The sequence below is a fragment of the Mus pahari genome, chromosome 16 (assembly GCF_900095145.1).
Source record: "Mus pahari chromosome 16, PAHARI_EIJ_v1.1, whole genome shotgun sequence".
Taxonomy (NCBI): Eukaryota; Metazoa; Chordata; class Mammalia; order Rodentia; family Muridae; genus Mus; species Mus pahari.
Window position 1 is genome coordinate 67,111,634 of NC_034605.1, and position 16,106 is coordinate 67,127,739.

General features: G+C 36.9%; 1 protein-coding gene across 1 annotated transcript in view; it reads right to left on the reverse strand.

Moving 5' to 3' along the window:
* LOC110333709 (contactin-associated protein-like 3) overlaps positions 1 to 16,106 on the reverse strand; it is a 140,292-nt gene that overhangs the window by 55,773 nt on the left and 68,413 nt on the right. Inside the window, 1 exon segment of the mRNA XM_021215387.1 lies at positions 4,904 to 5,051. Within this exon segment, the coding sequence (XP_021071046.1) occupies positions 4,904 to 5,051 (148 nt within the window).

The window sequence follows — 16,106 nt, forward strand, 5'->3', positions numbered from 1 at the left end:
GAGAGAGAGGGAGAGGGGAGAGGGGGTAGGGAGGGGAGAGGGAGAGAGAGAGAGAGATGCTAGTCCTATCTCTCTGGAGAACTATTACCAATAAAGGTTGACAATTCCCTGATGTAGTGACCACTCAGTGCTTTACTGAGATAACAACTTCAAGAGAACCATTTTGGTCTTCTTGCTACAGCCTATCAGAACCGTAATTCTGACATTCCTTTGGACAGTGTATTACAACTTAACTATATAGGTCAAAACATTCTAGTTCCTCAAAAAACAAGTGTGTTTTAGAAATAACATCTGTGAGAAACAGCTGAAAATTGGACATTGAACACATAAATAATTGATTTTACCCAGAAAAATCTACTATTTTTTCAAATTTAAAAATGAGAAAAAGAAGTAATTGTTTTTGGAAAAATGTATTTGTTCAAATAATAAATAAATAAATAAATAAATAAAGCTGCACAAAACACAATAAAATATAAAGCTACTGAGAGCTATATTCAAGCCAAGGTGATATTTATTTTATTGATTTCATCAATGTATCAATTAAAAACAGTAATACATAGTGATCCATTTCATCCAAAATATGCCAAAAAATGTGATCAATCATGTAATAAATTTATTTTATGTAGCTATTATTAGAAAAATTAGAAATCAAATTTTTCATGTTGGATTACTGTACTTTTGTGAAATTAGCATATCAAGCACATAATGAACACATTTCACTGTACATGTAAACTAAGCAATTACTCCATGTTATACAGTTAATTTTACATGCATGATTAAGATGCAAAGCTCTTGTAAAATTCAAACGGCATAACTTGTGGTTATGAGACAGTAATAAGCAAAAGGAAACTCTGAAACAACTGAGCAAAGATTTTCATATCTTAGCAACATCATTATCACTATTTTCCTTTATCTTCAGAAAGTGTTACTTTTTTAACTTTACTAGTAAAATGTTTCATTCCTGAATATGCCTTGTCATCTCAACTTGTTGCTTTGTGTAATTTGTCTCATTTTCATCATGACTACTGTTTCTTTGCAACAATATAATATCTTCTAAGGATATTACATTGATACAATGATAATGATGTCTTTGAATACTTTTCTTCAGGAAAAATTTAACAGACAAAACAAAACCAAAAGGCCTTTTTTAGGGAAAGAGTGACCTTGCAACTTGTTCTTTTAGTAATGACTGGATTTCTGATTGTTATTAAAAATGTTTATATCTCAAATTTTAACCACATATTTTTAGTTCATTGTATATATGCTACTGAAATGAATTAAGAAATAAAAATCTCAAGCTTAACAATAAATAATACTCAACTCTATTCTGTGAAGTAAACCCATGATTACATGTAGCTGAGCAAACAAAAATCATGTTTGGGATAGAGAAAGAGTTAGCTTAGCAGCAATTAACTTTCACATCTTCTCTCAGATGTGATCATCTCACCCAAGGAAACTAGAGAAAATGTTTTGTTGTGCAGGTTGGAAGTCACAATTCTGGTTACTATCCCAACTCCAACCCCAATTTGAAAATGGATGCCCAGAAAATGCTTCTGCTAAGCCAAGAATCCACAAGAACAGGCAAGGTGGATGAAAATGTTGGTGAGCATACTAATATTAATGGAATGTAAAAAGTTAGATAAAACTGCAAAAAGACATTGCAACTAGGCAATATGATAAGCAAAGTTCTTAAACAGAAACAGGGTGTTTAATTAAAACTCAAAAAAAATCACTCCTGTTAACATAGAACGTAAGATTTGTACTGTTAAAATAAATAAAATTAATGTACTTGAACAATGATTATAAGAAAATATTGGATAATTTAGAGACTTTTTTCTGCAGAAGGTACTTTCAGTTGGTGGTTTACTGGTAAAATAATACTCATTAGTGGTAATTTATAATCTATTTGCATTTTAAAATTTGCTAGTAGTTACTTATATCCTACAGCTTGTGTTTGCAGAAGCTAACAGTGCCTATAAATCCATGATAGCTTCACAGAGTCCACTGGCCCTTCTTAGGTTCAGGCACACAGCTCTGATGTCTCTGATATTGACCTTGAGCCCAAGGAATTGGAGAAATAGTTTCTTATGAAGGAAAAGCCCTATCAAAGGGCATGCTCTGCTTTGAAGTCAGTACACCTGAGGTTGTTTCACAGTAATAGGAAGACAAACTGATTTCATAGCATCAAAGAGAAATTGTAAATATCAGACATCATAGCTACTACAGCAGTGAGTGCAGTTAGATATTCAAGACAACACCTTGGTGAAAGAAAATGACCAATGGGAGGAGGAAAAGGAAGTGGATGGTAAAACACCACTGTACTGGTTAGTTTTGTGTCAACTTGACACAGCTGGAGTTACCACAGAAAAAGGAGCTTCAGTTGGGGAAATGCCTCCATGAGATCCAGCTGTAAGGCATTTTCTCAATTAGTGATCAAGGAGGGAGGTCCCCTTGTGGGTGGTGCCATCTCTGGGCTGGTAGTCTTGGTTCTATAAGAGAGCAGGCTGAGCAAGCCAGGGGAAGCAAGCCAGCAAAGAACATCCCTCCATGGTTTCTGCATCAGCTATTGCTTTCTGACCTGCTTGAGTTCTAGTCCTGCATCCTTTGGTGATGAACAGCAGTACGGAAATGTAAGCTGAATAAACCCTTTCTTCCCCAACTTGCTTCTTGGTCATGATGTTTGTGCAGGAATAGAAACCCTGACTAAGACAACCACCATTACATTTAATACTTCATAGAAATACTAACCATAGAAACGGGCAGAATTAGGCAGCTAATGGGATTGTATAGGAAGGATTTTAATAATAAAACAGAGACATAAAGTACTTTAAGGATGGTAGGTTATTAATATGCCTCAGAAATAACACTCTACATGACGAAAGCAGAAATTAGCAGAGAATGGGAGTGAGGACCTGTAAGTGAGAAGGAATTGCAGCCTGGTACATCCTAAAAAGCCTAAGATACTCTTATCCAATCCATTCTTTGCTTCTTCTCTAGCTCTACACGTTCATACTTCACTTTTTAGAACCATTTAATCTATTTCATATTTACTTTTACTCATTTATTTTTGAGACAGGGTCCTATGTAGACTAGAGTGACCTCAAACTCACTATGTAACTGAGAATGGCATCGAACTTCTGATGTTCCTGCCTCTGCTTCCCCAGTGCTAGGGTTACATGCTCGTGACATCGTGACTTGTACTAGAGATAGAACACATGGACTCAGGTATGTTAGGCAAGTACTCTGCCCATTAAGTTACATCACAGCCAATTTAAAAATGAAGTAAAGCCTAGAAAAAGACTACTTGCATTGGGTAAGGAATGGACGAGTTATTTCCAAGTCAGTGTTCCCCTTGAACAAAGAAGTCTGGGTATTCCACTGAGGAATTCTGTATATATTCATAAAGGAAAGTACATTAATACTAAGCACATTCCCAGCATGCTCAGTTTACAGTCAAATCTCAGGAAGAAAAGTTGGCAGTCACAATCTTAGGCATGCTTAGATCCAGGTTACATAACTCCTGTTTAAAAGTTAAAATGGGGAAGAAGAGCTTTTGGATATACTCAACTGGTACTGTGAAAATGACTAAGGGGGAAGCCTGTGGATTTGCTCAGCTGTGTCATAAAGACAGTGGCATACAAGTATACTTGTAGGTATGCTTAGCTTGTTCATATGACTGCAGATGGAAATAATCTCTTAGCATGGTCAGCTTTTGCCAAGAAGATAGTGGACAGGAATGCCTATGGGTATGTTCAGATTTTCCCCCCAAAAAACCTTACCATTTTCTGATTTATTAAGATGTACAAATATCTTTTTCCCCCTCTGGACATGCTAACATCATACAATGGCAGAAAACTAACTCTGTGCAGTTGTTATATTAATATCCATGTGCATATTTTAAATTTTGTTTCATTTTAAGGATAATTTAAAACATGTCCATGATGTTAAGAAATAGTATAACTGCATTCAAGATCATCAGATAACAAACAAATATTGAGTCATGTCAGTTCTGCTGCTTGATTTTTATGTTAGTGCTATACTCATGTCTGCACTATCTCGTTTTATTTTGATTACAGTTAATAGATGATAAAAGAAGCTGGTGCAGAAATGTAATTTTCCAGTAAATGAAGATCAGAGAAAGTAATAGTGTGTTGTAGAGCTAAAGACTTCACAGTGACACTGAGAGAGAAAAGTAGAGATAGTATCGTGACATGGTGTTGTAGGTGCTTCATGCTAGAGGTTAGTCCCCAAACACTAGTGTTAAACACGACCCATAAAAGCCTTCAAAAGTCAGTATTATCTGTGATTAGTTAGAATTTAATTGCTTCATTGAATGCCTACAATGTTAGGAGTATTTTACTAAGCTCTGGGAATCTAAAGATAAATGAATTTTGGGTTGAGTCTACCTCTAAATTTAGTGTGTCTGGAGGACATCTATGTGTTGCACGTAGATGTTCAAGTGGGTAGCTTTTGCATACTGGTCAACACCAGGTGTCTTCCTTTATCGTCTGTCACCTTATTTACTGAGATAGACTCTCTTCACTACCTGGTAATTCATCTGTTGGTTAGACTGGCTGATCAGGGTACTCCAGAGATTTACCTGTCTCCAGCACTGAATTCATAGACATTCATTGTACACCTGCCCTTTTATGTGATACTAGGGCTCCAAACTTAGGCCCTCATTCATATCAAACATTTTTCCCACCAAGCAATCTCTAAATTTAACCATGAAAAATATAATTAAAGCCTATATTGTCATAAGAAGTTAGTAGAAGTCTTTTCATAAAACAGTTTTAATTATACAATTATTAAAAAGTCTAGAGCAAGTAATTTTTAACTGACACTAGCCTTTACAGCATCTCATGCAGATGTTTATTTTACATGAAAAATAAATATCACTTACTGTATGAACACCCATATACTTCTATCCGCATTCCAATCCTGCCCTTAGGGTTCCAGGTTAAGGGGAGGAAGCGCAGGAACCTGGTGTGGAAAGAAGGCTGGAGACTATATTGCACCACACTGTCCGCATTTGTGTTTCCTGGAAATCCCTGTAAAACACAGAGAAGAAGGGTCAATGTATCTTCAAGATAACTTTTGTATCACCATATCATATCATATGCTCATATCAATGGTGGCATGTGCTAACTCTGCCTATATCCAAAAGGCTGTCTTCTTTCAAATAGTTTTGCTAATGTTTAACAGATATGGCAATTTTGCCTTGCTTTTTCAATTATCTATTATTGCCTAATATTATTTTGTTTTAAGATACTCTAAATATCAGCACCATTAAAACATTTATAAACATTTTAATGTTGGTGGTTTATAACCGGTATCGGGCTTGCTCTTCTGAAGTTTTCATTTCACACATCCCTCCACAACCATCTCCAAGCAGTAAAGCTGTTCTTATAAAACTACATCATTAGGAAATGAAGCACCAGAGTATTCAATCAAGGTCCAAGGATTTTTACCAAGAATCCTAGAGAGTGGGATTAGAGAGCTACAAGGGACCTAAAATATTATTCTAGCCCTACTTTCTTAAGTTAAAGGTGAGATGCTACTAAGAGATGAAAAAAATATAGATAAGTATCATATAATAGGTCAGATAGGATTAGATTATATCCAGGGTCCTTTTTTATAATCATAGCATCAACTCCATGTTATCATGCTGAATCCACTTGCACAAATACAAGTCAAGTGCAAGATTTCTACAATGCTAACATGGTTACTGAAGCTTTCTATGGGCCAGTATCCAGTGAGTTTCTGCAAGAAATACACCGTCATTATCTCTACCCACATCAGCTAGGAGTGCTTTTTGCCAATTCATGCTGTCTGAGCACTGTGAAAGACCAGAATGAGGAGAAAGAAGTTTGTTTATAAATATTTTTGCCTCATTTTGAGGTGTGTGTGTGTGTGTGTGTGTGTGTGTGTGTGTGTGTGTGTGTGTGTGTAAAGCTATGGAGTTTGGATCTGGTTAGTTTGGATCTGGATATGGCATATTATCATATATATATATATATATGAAAACTTCATATTGAACCCATTAATATGTACAATTAATACATGTTAATACTGAAAAATTTAATAACATGGGAGGAGAGGAGAGATCATTGCTCCATAACTCTTAAATTTATTTCAAATCATAATGACTACTGCAATAAATAAGGTAAAATTTCTGCTTATGAGCATTTGCAGAAAAGTAAAGACCAAAATCAGCATTAAATGCTAAACCTCTTCCATACAGAACTTTTCTGTTGTGTTTCTTTTCAAAATTCCATTTACCTGAGCTTTTTAGGAATGTATGAATTACACATGAAAAAAAGTCCAAGTGTGGGTGGAGATAAGGGGTTTATTATGGAGCAGCTTCCCAATGAGTGAAGACTTAAATCAGAATAGTGAAAGTTAAACATACAACTAAGGCTATATCAGAAAGGGACTTTTATTTAATGAAAATGAAATCAGAGAGTAAAAATATATAGCTTCTAATACTCTCTTGTACTACAATGACTTTCTGCCTGGTGCATAAAGTTAAGATAAGTTATCATAAATACATGCAATGGACCACTTCAACCAACAGTTAAAAATGTTATCTACTCTTTATCACCACAGCCCAGCCAGAACTCTGGAGGAAGCCCTAGGCTCCCCTTAGACTACCACCACTTCCTATGTGCCTGTCTAGCCCACCCCCAACCACCCCTTCATCACCATATGCCAGGCCAAAACTCTGTTAGAACCCCATTGCTGCACCAGAGGTTTCGGCAGCCACCAGAACTTCAGCAGAGACATTTTGATTGACACCCTGGGTATCAGAAATCAAGCCCCCCAATCACATGGAGATCTTCTACTCAACCATAGGCCATTCCAGCCAGAAGACCAGAGAGGAAACAGGAAACAAAGAACAAAACACCCATTCAACAAAGACAAACTCAGAAATCAGCACCTAGACCTATAACCACCCCAAACTTAGATGCTAGTGTAAGAACACAATCAACAACAGCCAAGGCAACATGCTACCACAAAAGGCTGTCTCTCTTACAGCAGCAAGCCCTGAATATTCCAACACAGTTGAAGCACAATAATATTAAAACCAACTTTATGAGGATGATAGAGGTCCTTAAAATAGAAATAAAACCCTTAAAGAAAACCAAAGAGTTGAAGGCACTAGGCAGAACCGATGAACCCCACAGAAGAGGTGGGAGGAAGGATTCTAGGAGCTAGAGAGGTTGAAGACATCAGGAGAACACAATCTACAGAATCAATAAACAGGGTTCATAGGAGCTCACAGAGACTGAAACAACAATCATGGACACTGTATGGTTCTGTACTAGGTCCTCTACACATACATTTTGAGTGTGTAGCTTGGTGTTCTTATAGGATTAGGTGTTAATGGATGTTTTAAAATTTTTAATTAATTATTTTGTTTATTTACATACCAAATGTTGCTCTCCTCCCCGTACCCCCTCCCAGAGTTGCTCACCCCATCCTCCCTCCCTTTTGCCTCTGAGAGGATGCTCTTCCCCAACTCCTGGCATCCCTCTACCCTGGGGTATCAAGTCTCTACAGGATTAGGCATATCCTCTCCCAATGAGGCCAGACAAGGCAGTCCTCTGCTACATGTGTGTTTGGAGCCCAGACTAGCCTGTGCTTACTCTTTGGCTAGTGGCTTAGTCTCTGGGAGCTATCAGGGGTCTGTGTTAGGTGACACTGTTGATTTTCCTATGGGGTTGCCATCCCCTTCAGCTCCTTTGATCTTTCCCTTAATTCTTCCATAGGGGTTCCTGACTTCAATCTAATGTGTGGTTGTAAGTATCTGCATCTGTCTCAGGCAGCTGCTGGTAAAACCTCTCAGAAGACAGCCATGCTAGGCTCCTGTCTGCAAGCACAACATAGCATCAGTAATAGTGTCAGGGTTTGGTGCCTGCCCATGGTATAAATTCCAAGTTGGGCTGGTTACTGGATAGTCGTCCCTTCAGTCTCTGCTCCATTTTTGTCCCTACATTTCTTTTAGACAGGAGCAATTCTGGGTCAAAATTTTGGAGGTGGGATTGGTTACACTATCCCTCCATTCCCCAATCTACTGGAGGTAGTCTCTTCAGGTTCCATCTCCTCACTTTTGGGCATTTCAACTAAGGCCACCCCCATTGAGTCTTAGGAACCCTTCACATCCCAAGTCTCTGAGGCTTTCTCAAGCTTTCCTCAACCCTCACCCTCAGCAGCTACATATTTCCATTCATTCTCCTGGCCCTCTGGGCTTCAATCCTGTCTTCCCCACACCCATACCTGATCCAGCACCACTTTCCCCTTCTCCTCCTATCTCCCTCTCAAGTTCCTCCCTCACTCTGTCTCCTGTGATTATTTTGTTCCCCCTTCTAAGTTGGGCCTCCCTCCTTGTTAAACTTCTTACAGTCTGTGGATTGTATTCTGGGTATTCTGTACTTTTTAGCTAATATCAACTTATCAGTGAGTACATAACATGTATGCCCTTTGGGGTCTGGGTTACCTCACTCAGGATGATATTTTCTAGTTCCATCCATTTGCCTGCAAAATTTATGATGTTTTTATTTTTTAATAGCTGAATAGAATTTTATTGTGTAAATGAACCATGTTTTCTATATCCATTCATTGGTTGAGGGACATCTGGGTTGCTTCCAGTATCTGGCCATTATAAATAAGGCTGCTATGAGCATAGTGGAGCACACATCTTTGTGATATGGTAGAGCATGTTTTGGGTATATGTCCATGAGCTTGCTATATAGCTGGGTCTTCAGGTTTCCAATTTTCTGAGGAACTGCCAGATTGATTTCCAGAATGGTTGTACCAGTTTGCAATCCTACCAGCAATGGAGGAGTGTTCCTTTTTCTCCACATCCTTTCCAACATGTGCTGTCACTTGAGTTTTTGATCTTAGCCATTCTGACTGGTGTAAGGTGGTATCTCAGAGTCATTTTGATTTACATTACATTTCCCTGATGATTAAGGATGTTCAACATTTCTTAAAGTTCTTCTTGGCCATTCAAGATTCCTCTATTGAGAATTCTCTGTTTAGTTCTGTGGCCCATTTCTTAATTGGGTCTTGCTAGCTCTTGGAACCCTTTTCCTTCTACTGTGTTGCCTCCTCCAGCCTTGATGGAAGGCTTTGTGGCTAGTCTTATTGTATGTCATGTCATGTTTGATTTCTATCACTGGCAGAACCAGTTCTCGAGGATTGTCTTCTAATCTCCACAAAAGCAGCACAACTCACATGTACCTGCATACTCGGATTCCCTGAGTAAAAAAGTTGTACCTCAGCCCCATGTCTTCAGACCTGGTGGCTTTTTCTGTAGTTCTCTACTGCAAACTGTTTTTTCCCAATTCATAAAACTCATCTGGTAAAATCTAACTATAAAGGTTAGAATAAATATTAATAGGCATATTTATCATTCTGCCCTACCACCTGCCTTGAGGAATGTGCTCAGGCTAAGTGGCTGCTGTGGTGCAGGCAGAGGCTGGTAATGTCTGGTGCTGTGGTTTGAATATCAAATGTACTCAGAAAGCTTATGCGCTTGAACACTTGGTCTCCCGTTTGTTGTGCTGTTTGAGAAAGTTGTAGGATCTTGAGGGGGTGGAGTTTTGCTGGAGGAAGTGGGCACTAGAGAAAGATTTTGAGGTTTTTTGTTTTTTTTTTTTTTTTGTCCTACTTACAGTTCTCCCTACTTCTTGACTGCAGATGACATATTACCAGGTAGTTTTCTGCTCCTGCTTCCATTCTTTCCCCATCTGTTGCCAAGTCTCTCCCCACCCCACCTCCATCTCTCTAACTACCCATGACAGAATGATCCCCTGGAAATGCAAATCAGAATAAAAAAAAAAAAAAACAACCTCTCTCCCTTAAACTGTTTTCCTGAAGTATTTGGTCAAAAGTGACTGATGTGTCTGGTTGCTCTTGCTGGTTCACTCTGGGGGTAGCATCTGAATCCCACTACTTAACATTCTTACCAGGGTCTAATACCTAGGAAATCCAGCTAAACCAGAAACAGCAGCTGTGTGGGCTTTATTTTTTTTCTCAAACATTAAATTATAAACAATTAAATAAATTTTGTCAGTGGCTGACAAGTTTTTTTAAGATTTATTTATTTATTTTTATGTGTATGAATACACTATAGCTGTGCAGATGGTTATGAGCCTTCATGTGGTTGTTGGGAATTATATTCAGGACCTCTGCTTGCTCTGGTCAACCCCACTTGCTCAGTCCCTGCTTGCTCCGGCACAAAGATTTATTTATTATTATACATAAGTTCACTGTGCCTGTCTTCAGACACACTAGAAGAGGGCATCAGATCTCATTGCAGGTGGTTGTGAGCCACCATGTGGTTGCTGGGATTTGAACTCAGGACCTTTAGAAGAGCAGTCAGTGTTCTTACCCTCGTGAGCCGTCTCACCAGTCCCAGACTGACAAGTTTTTAAAGTTTTTGATATATATAGCATGCACACCACCCACCTAAGAAAGCATACAGAAATAGAGTTGTTTTATTGTCTTTATATACAAAATATTATTTTTCCTTTCATTTATTTTAAAATACAAACAGGGAAATATACTTCTGATTGTTATGAATATGGCATCACATAGTAAAGGGATTTAGTTACTTAGTTTTCATAGAACTAAAATAAATTGGTTAGCTTTTGTGATTTGCTTTGTTACTTTGACACAATTTGGAATCACCTGGGAAGGGAATCTCAGTGGAGAATTATCTAAATCATGCTCACCTGTGGGCATACCTGTTCGACATTTTCTTTGTTGCTTTAATTTAGGTGGAAATGCTCAACTTTAATGCAAACAGCAGGTTTTCATGGACTGGATCCTGGACAGAATAAGCTGAGTGTAAGCATTATGTGTTAATTCATTGCTCTCTGCCTTTGACTGATATGATGTGATTGATCAAGTAAAGTTTTTGCTTGTAACCTGAAATTGAGCCAAATAAACTCTTTCTCCCTTAAGTTTATTGGGGAAACAAAACTTAAACAGCATTTGGGGAGTGTTAGACAGACATAAACTAATATGACTGGAGCATATTAAACATTGCTTAAAATTAACAGATCTGAACACAAAAATCAGATATTTACTATATATGATTAAAATACATTCAAGGAATTAAGCTATAGCTCAATGTATAGACCTTGTCTAGCCTGAACACAGCATAGATTTGATCTCAGAACTGTAAGATAAATGAGTAGAACATGGATATACATATATTTTAATTCTTGAGTATATTTAATTTTATTCTGTATAATATAAATTAATATGTATTTAATTTTTGTTATGTATAATCGTTGAGTTTTGAAGGCTGGTATTTCAGTTTGACTGAATGCTAATTTGTTTAATAACATACAAGTTTACAAGGATATGCTTTGAAGAGGGAGAATCTATGCAAGTATTTACTGAGATGGCATTTAGAACTTATTAATAAAATAACCCTACAATAAAAATATTTTGAAAAAGTGATGTAGTCTTCTATATAAGGTCAGAGTTTGTTTTGAGAGTTTACAAGACAGACTTTTTGTACAAATTACAGACATAATTTTAGATATAAAGACCTATTTATGCCTTGTTTTGTCAGGTCAGAAACAAAGGAAGAATGGGACTAAATATGTTCTGTAAAAACACAGGTGTGAGCAGTTCTGAAGAAACTTAATAAATCTTCATTTAGAGATAAGCAGTTGATAGGCTACTTGAAAGTACAAGTTTAGAAGTCAATGGTTCTTTAAATTCTTTTCTGTTCTTCCTTAGACAGGTGACCTTGTTGGGATTCATCACCAATTTGTTTTTATATAAAATGGAAAAATAAGAGTTACTTAAAACCAGTTAATGTATGAATTATGAATAATCTAAGCTCTCTTAGATTTGATGTGGATTTTGTGACTGAGGACATCACAACTGAGTTTTATCCAGATATGAATGTGAACATTTTCAGATGACATGACCATCATGCCTAGAGCTTGTTCCTAAATATATAAGTGACAGTTACAGAAATTTATGACTTGGAGTCCATACACACTCTGTAAAAATGTTTCCAAATGACTTAGAAATTAATGAAATTCCTGAGAAATTTCCAAACTCTCAATTTAATTTTTTCTCAAGGTCACATAGATTATACCTAACTCATTGTCTATTTCATAGAAAAATTAAATTCATTAATATTATTTTATGTTGGGTAGGCAGTCATCCGTTTTAAGTACAAAAACTTACTCTGTGAATGGAATATTCATCAAAAGTTACTTTAAGAATCTTCTTACAGGTTGCTTATGGTGCCATACTTCTTGGTGAATTTTTCAACAGAGAGTCTAGGAATGTACTTCATTGGAAGAGCATGCTCAGGTTTGTTTGGCTCAGTCTCCATCACCTCAACGTTCTCATCAAATCTTTACTGTAAATTAGTTACATAAATGAATTCCTGTGCTTTCTGGTACAAATATTAAGTCATGTGCCACTCCTTTACTAAGAATTTTCAGTTGGTACTCATGAGCAGGTTAGAAATTTTGTATAAAAGATATCAGTTCTGCTACAACTTTAGTTTTATTAATAAGTTTCAAACTCTTTAATATAGTGAATGAGATTCTTATTTCGGTATACTGTTAATGTTTTAAGCTGTCATGGTTACATGGCAGGACAATGTCCTGCTGTCTGCAATGATATTTGATTAAGATACTATGTAATATGTAAGCATTATTTGAAAAAAAGTATATTGATAATAATTATAGCACACCAGTGATGCAATTATTCTGATTATGCCCTAAAAACATTTTATGAAGCAATTAAATGGTGTTTTTACAGGCATTAAAAATAAGTATATTTATCACCTTAGTATGAATAGATAATTATTTTTATGTAAAAGTTAATCAATAGAAAGCTAAATGAAACATATAAGACAACACTGTAGATAAATTTAAATTAATGCAAAGAGAAAGCTACTTTTAAAAATACATAGGCCGGGCAGTGGTGGCCCACGCCTTTAGTCCCAGCACTTGGGAGGCAGAGGCAGGCGGATTTCTGAGTTCCAGGCCAGCCTGGTCTACAGAGTGAGTTCCAGGACAGTCAGAACTACACAGAGAAACCCTATCTTGAAAAACCAAAAAACCAAAAACCAAAACAAACAACAACAACAACAACAACAAAAAGCCATAGAAATAAAATAAATTGGATTTGGAAATTGTAGAGACAGAAAGGAATGATTAATGAATAAATAAATGAATGAATAAGCACTAAATTATTAACAGGGCCATATTATCTAGAAGTGAGCAATCATTTATCCATTACCCACAGAGAAAGGTGGTTCACCAAACCCTCAACATCTATCTAAATTAACAAGCAAATCTACAAAAAGTGTCTCCAGCATGTGGTTTATGGTATCTTTCTGAGATTTCCACACTATGACAAACCCTATTCCTTCCTCTGTTTTCCAGGGATGAGCCTGGGACAAAAGTAAAGAGTTAGTGTAGGATACAGCCTATATATGGCCATATTTTCAGCAGGATGGAGTTCTGAATGCAGTGGTTTGTGTGTCCTCTACAGAATCCGTCTTAAAATGTATAACAGTATTGTGGGTGTTATTATGGTAGAGTGGGTTAGCAAATTTAAGAGTGGGCTTCTGTTAGGAAGAGTGAGTTTAGGCCATGTTTTCTGTCTACTTAACTTGTTGAGTTGCCTTTCCACACTGCCATGATACACCACAATGGTTTTAAGTTAGATATCAACAGCATACATGAGAACTTCTGTAATATTTAGAACTGTAGCCAAATGCACATTTATTCTTCACCAGTTACCTATAATACAATATTTTGTTGCCCCAAACCAGACTGTAAAAAAAAAAATTTTGGTATTGGAGTCTCCAGTATGTTTCCAATCATTCGTAAAGGGTCCAAAGTTAGAGACTGGGATCTAAGGCAAATGCAAATAGAACTCACTGGTTCTATTACTGTGAGCAAATGATATGATTATGCCATTTGAAATAATCTGTTGCCTAGGGGAGATGACTTAGTGTTAAGAGTACTTGCTGCACAAGCACAAGGACCAGGGTTTTGATATCACACCCACATAAAAAGTGGGTGTGGCTTCATACCTCTACCACCAGCAGAGTTGAGAGTGGAGAAAGGACTCACTGGGTTTGCTACAGGTCTCCACATTCAGTAAGAGATTATCTGAAAGTGTAGGGCAGGGAGTGGTAGCTCAGGATGCCTGATGTCTTCCTCTGGCCTTCACAAGACACACATAGACATATTTGCCTGCAAACACATATGCATATGCCACACACACCCCCCTATACACATGAAAATTAAAGACAAATAGCTAAATGATTAAAGTAACAAGTAAAGCAGAACTAGGCATTTAGTCTTCCATATATACCAATGACAACTACATGTATAATGCAGATTAATTATGTTTTCATACTTTAAGCAGCCCTGTTAAGTGTTAAAATATTTTTAAAAGGCAGCTAATTTATCTAACCGGTCAATAGATTTAGATGTCTGACATGACTCTGTTATCAGTATAATTCTTTGTGCATTTTGACTCTCCAGGAAGTCACACTGAAGCCACATTGGGTCTTTCAATGGCCAGCCTGGTCTGGCACTAAGAAGACATTACTTTAGAGTCTGCAGTTCTCTGGGTGGTCTATGGATGGTAAATTTCTGCTGTGCTAAAATTTATGGCAGCATTACCAAAACTCACACCCCTTATGTCAACCCTTTGTTTTAAATTTCATAGACCTTATTAATACTTAACAGATAGTGGAAACCTGGGAAATACTTTGCTCAGCTGTTAGTGCCAGTCTTTAGACTACTACATTTAGCCCACAAACCTCTTTTGATACATGCCAGCATCTAGCTTTCTTTAGCTAGGTGAGTCACAGCCACTTACTACAACTTCATCTGTACATTCACCTCAATCTAGCCTATCAGTATTTTCTCATCTGCCATTGTCAAATTTATTTAGTTGGAATAATTTAGTTTTATCCCTGATTATCTCAAGTTGCTGTCTACTAGTGATGTCTATATTAAATCAGTATTTGGGATGTTTTTGTTATTTAAATTACAAAATGTAGTTGCATGTTTACCTCTCAGTAGTTGACCATCAGTTTTAGTTTATCCATAAAATTTTGCATAATAACTTACAGATTTTAAACTAGATAGATGATCCCTCTGATTTTTTCCCTCTGGATATTAGATATGTACATTAAAATGGCTATGATTAGTATGCTATTATGCTAAGCAGCTTGTGGCCCAGACAGTCTAGAATAGAGATAACAACAGTTACAGTAATTTTTAAAATGCTTGCTCAGTATTTTTCATTCTCAGTTTGAACCAATAAAACAATCTAAAAGAACAAATATTTTATTCTATCACATTTTTATAATTGTCATTCATAGGATATTCTAAGGAAAGGATCATCTCTGGAAAGTATCTACTGCAAAATATTACTTCTTAAGTTAACAGCATTGGTGAAGAATTCTGTCAACAGTGGCAATAAGTAAATCAAACTAAATTTGGGCACTGTCTGTAACTACAAGGTCATCATATTGATTTGTGTGTTCAGGATCTGGTAATGTCATCTGGACTCATAATTCTCCATCAGCTTCAGTCACGTTAGCAAGTTTTATGTCTTATGATTTTGTGAAATAGCAGCACTTGTGTGGAATCCTCAGTGTCTTGGAGCCAAAATGGAGTGTTTTAAGCAGAAGTTCTGCCATGTCTTACCATCCTAGACCTAAAGCTGTACTACAGAGCAATGGTGATGATAAACAAAACAAAACAAAAAACCACCACCACCAAAAACAAAACAAAACAAAACAAAAACAAAAAACCTGTCTGGTGTTGGTACAGAGGCAGGCAGGAAGATCAATGGAACAGAACTGAAGACCCAGAAATGAACCCACACACCTATGGTCACCTGATCTTTGACAAAGGATCAACCATCCAGTGGAAAAAAGACAGCATTTTCTTTCTTTCTTTTTTAATTAGATATTTTCTTTATTTACATTTCAAATGCTATCCCAAAAGTTCCCTATACCCACTCCCACCCCCGCCCTGTTGCCCTACCCACCCACTCCCACTTCTTGGCCCTGGCATTCCCCTGTA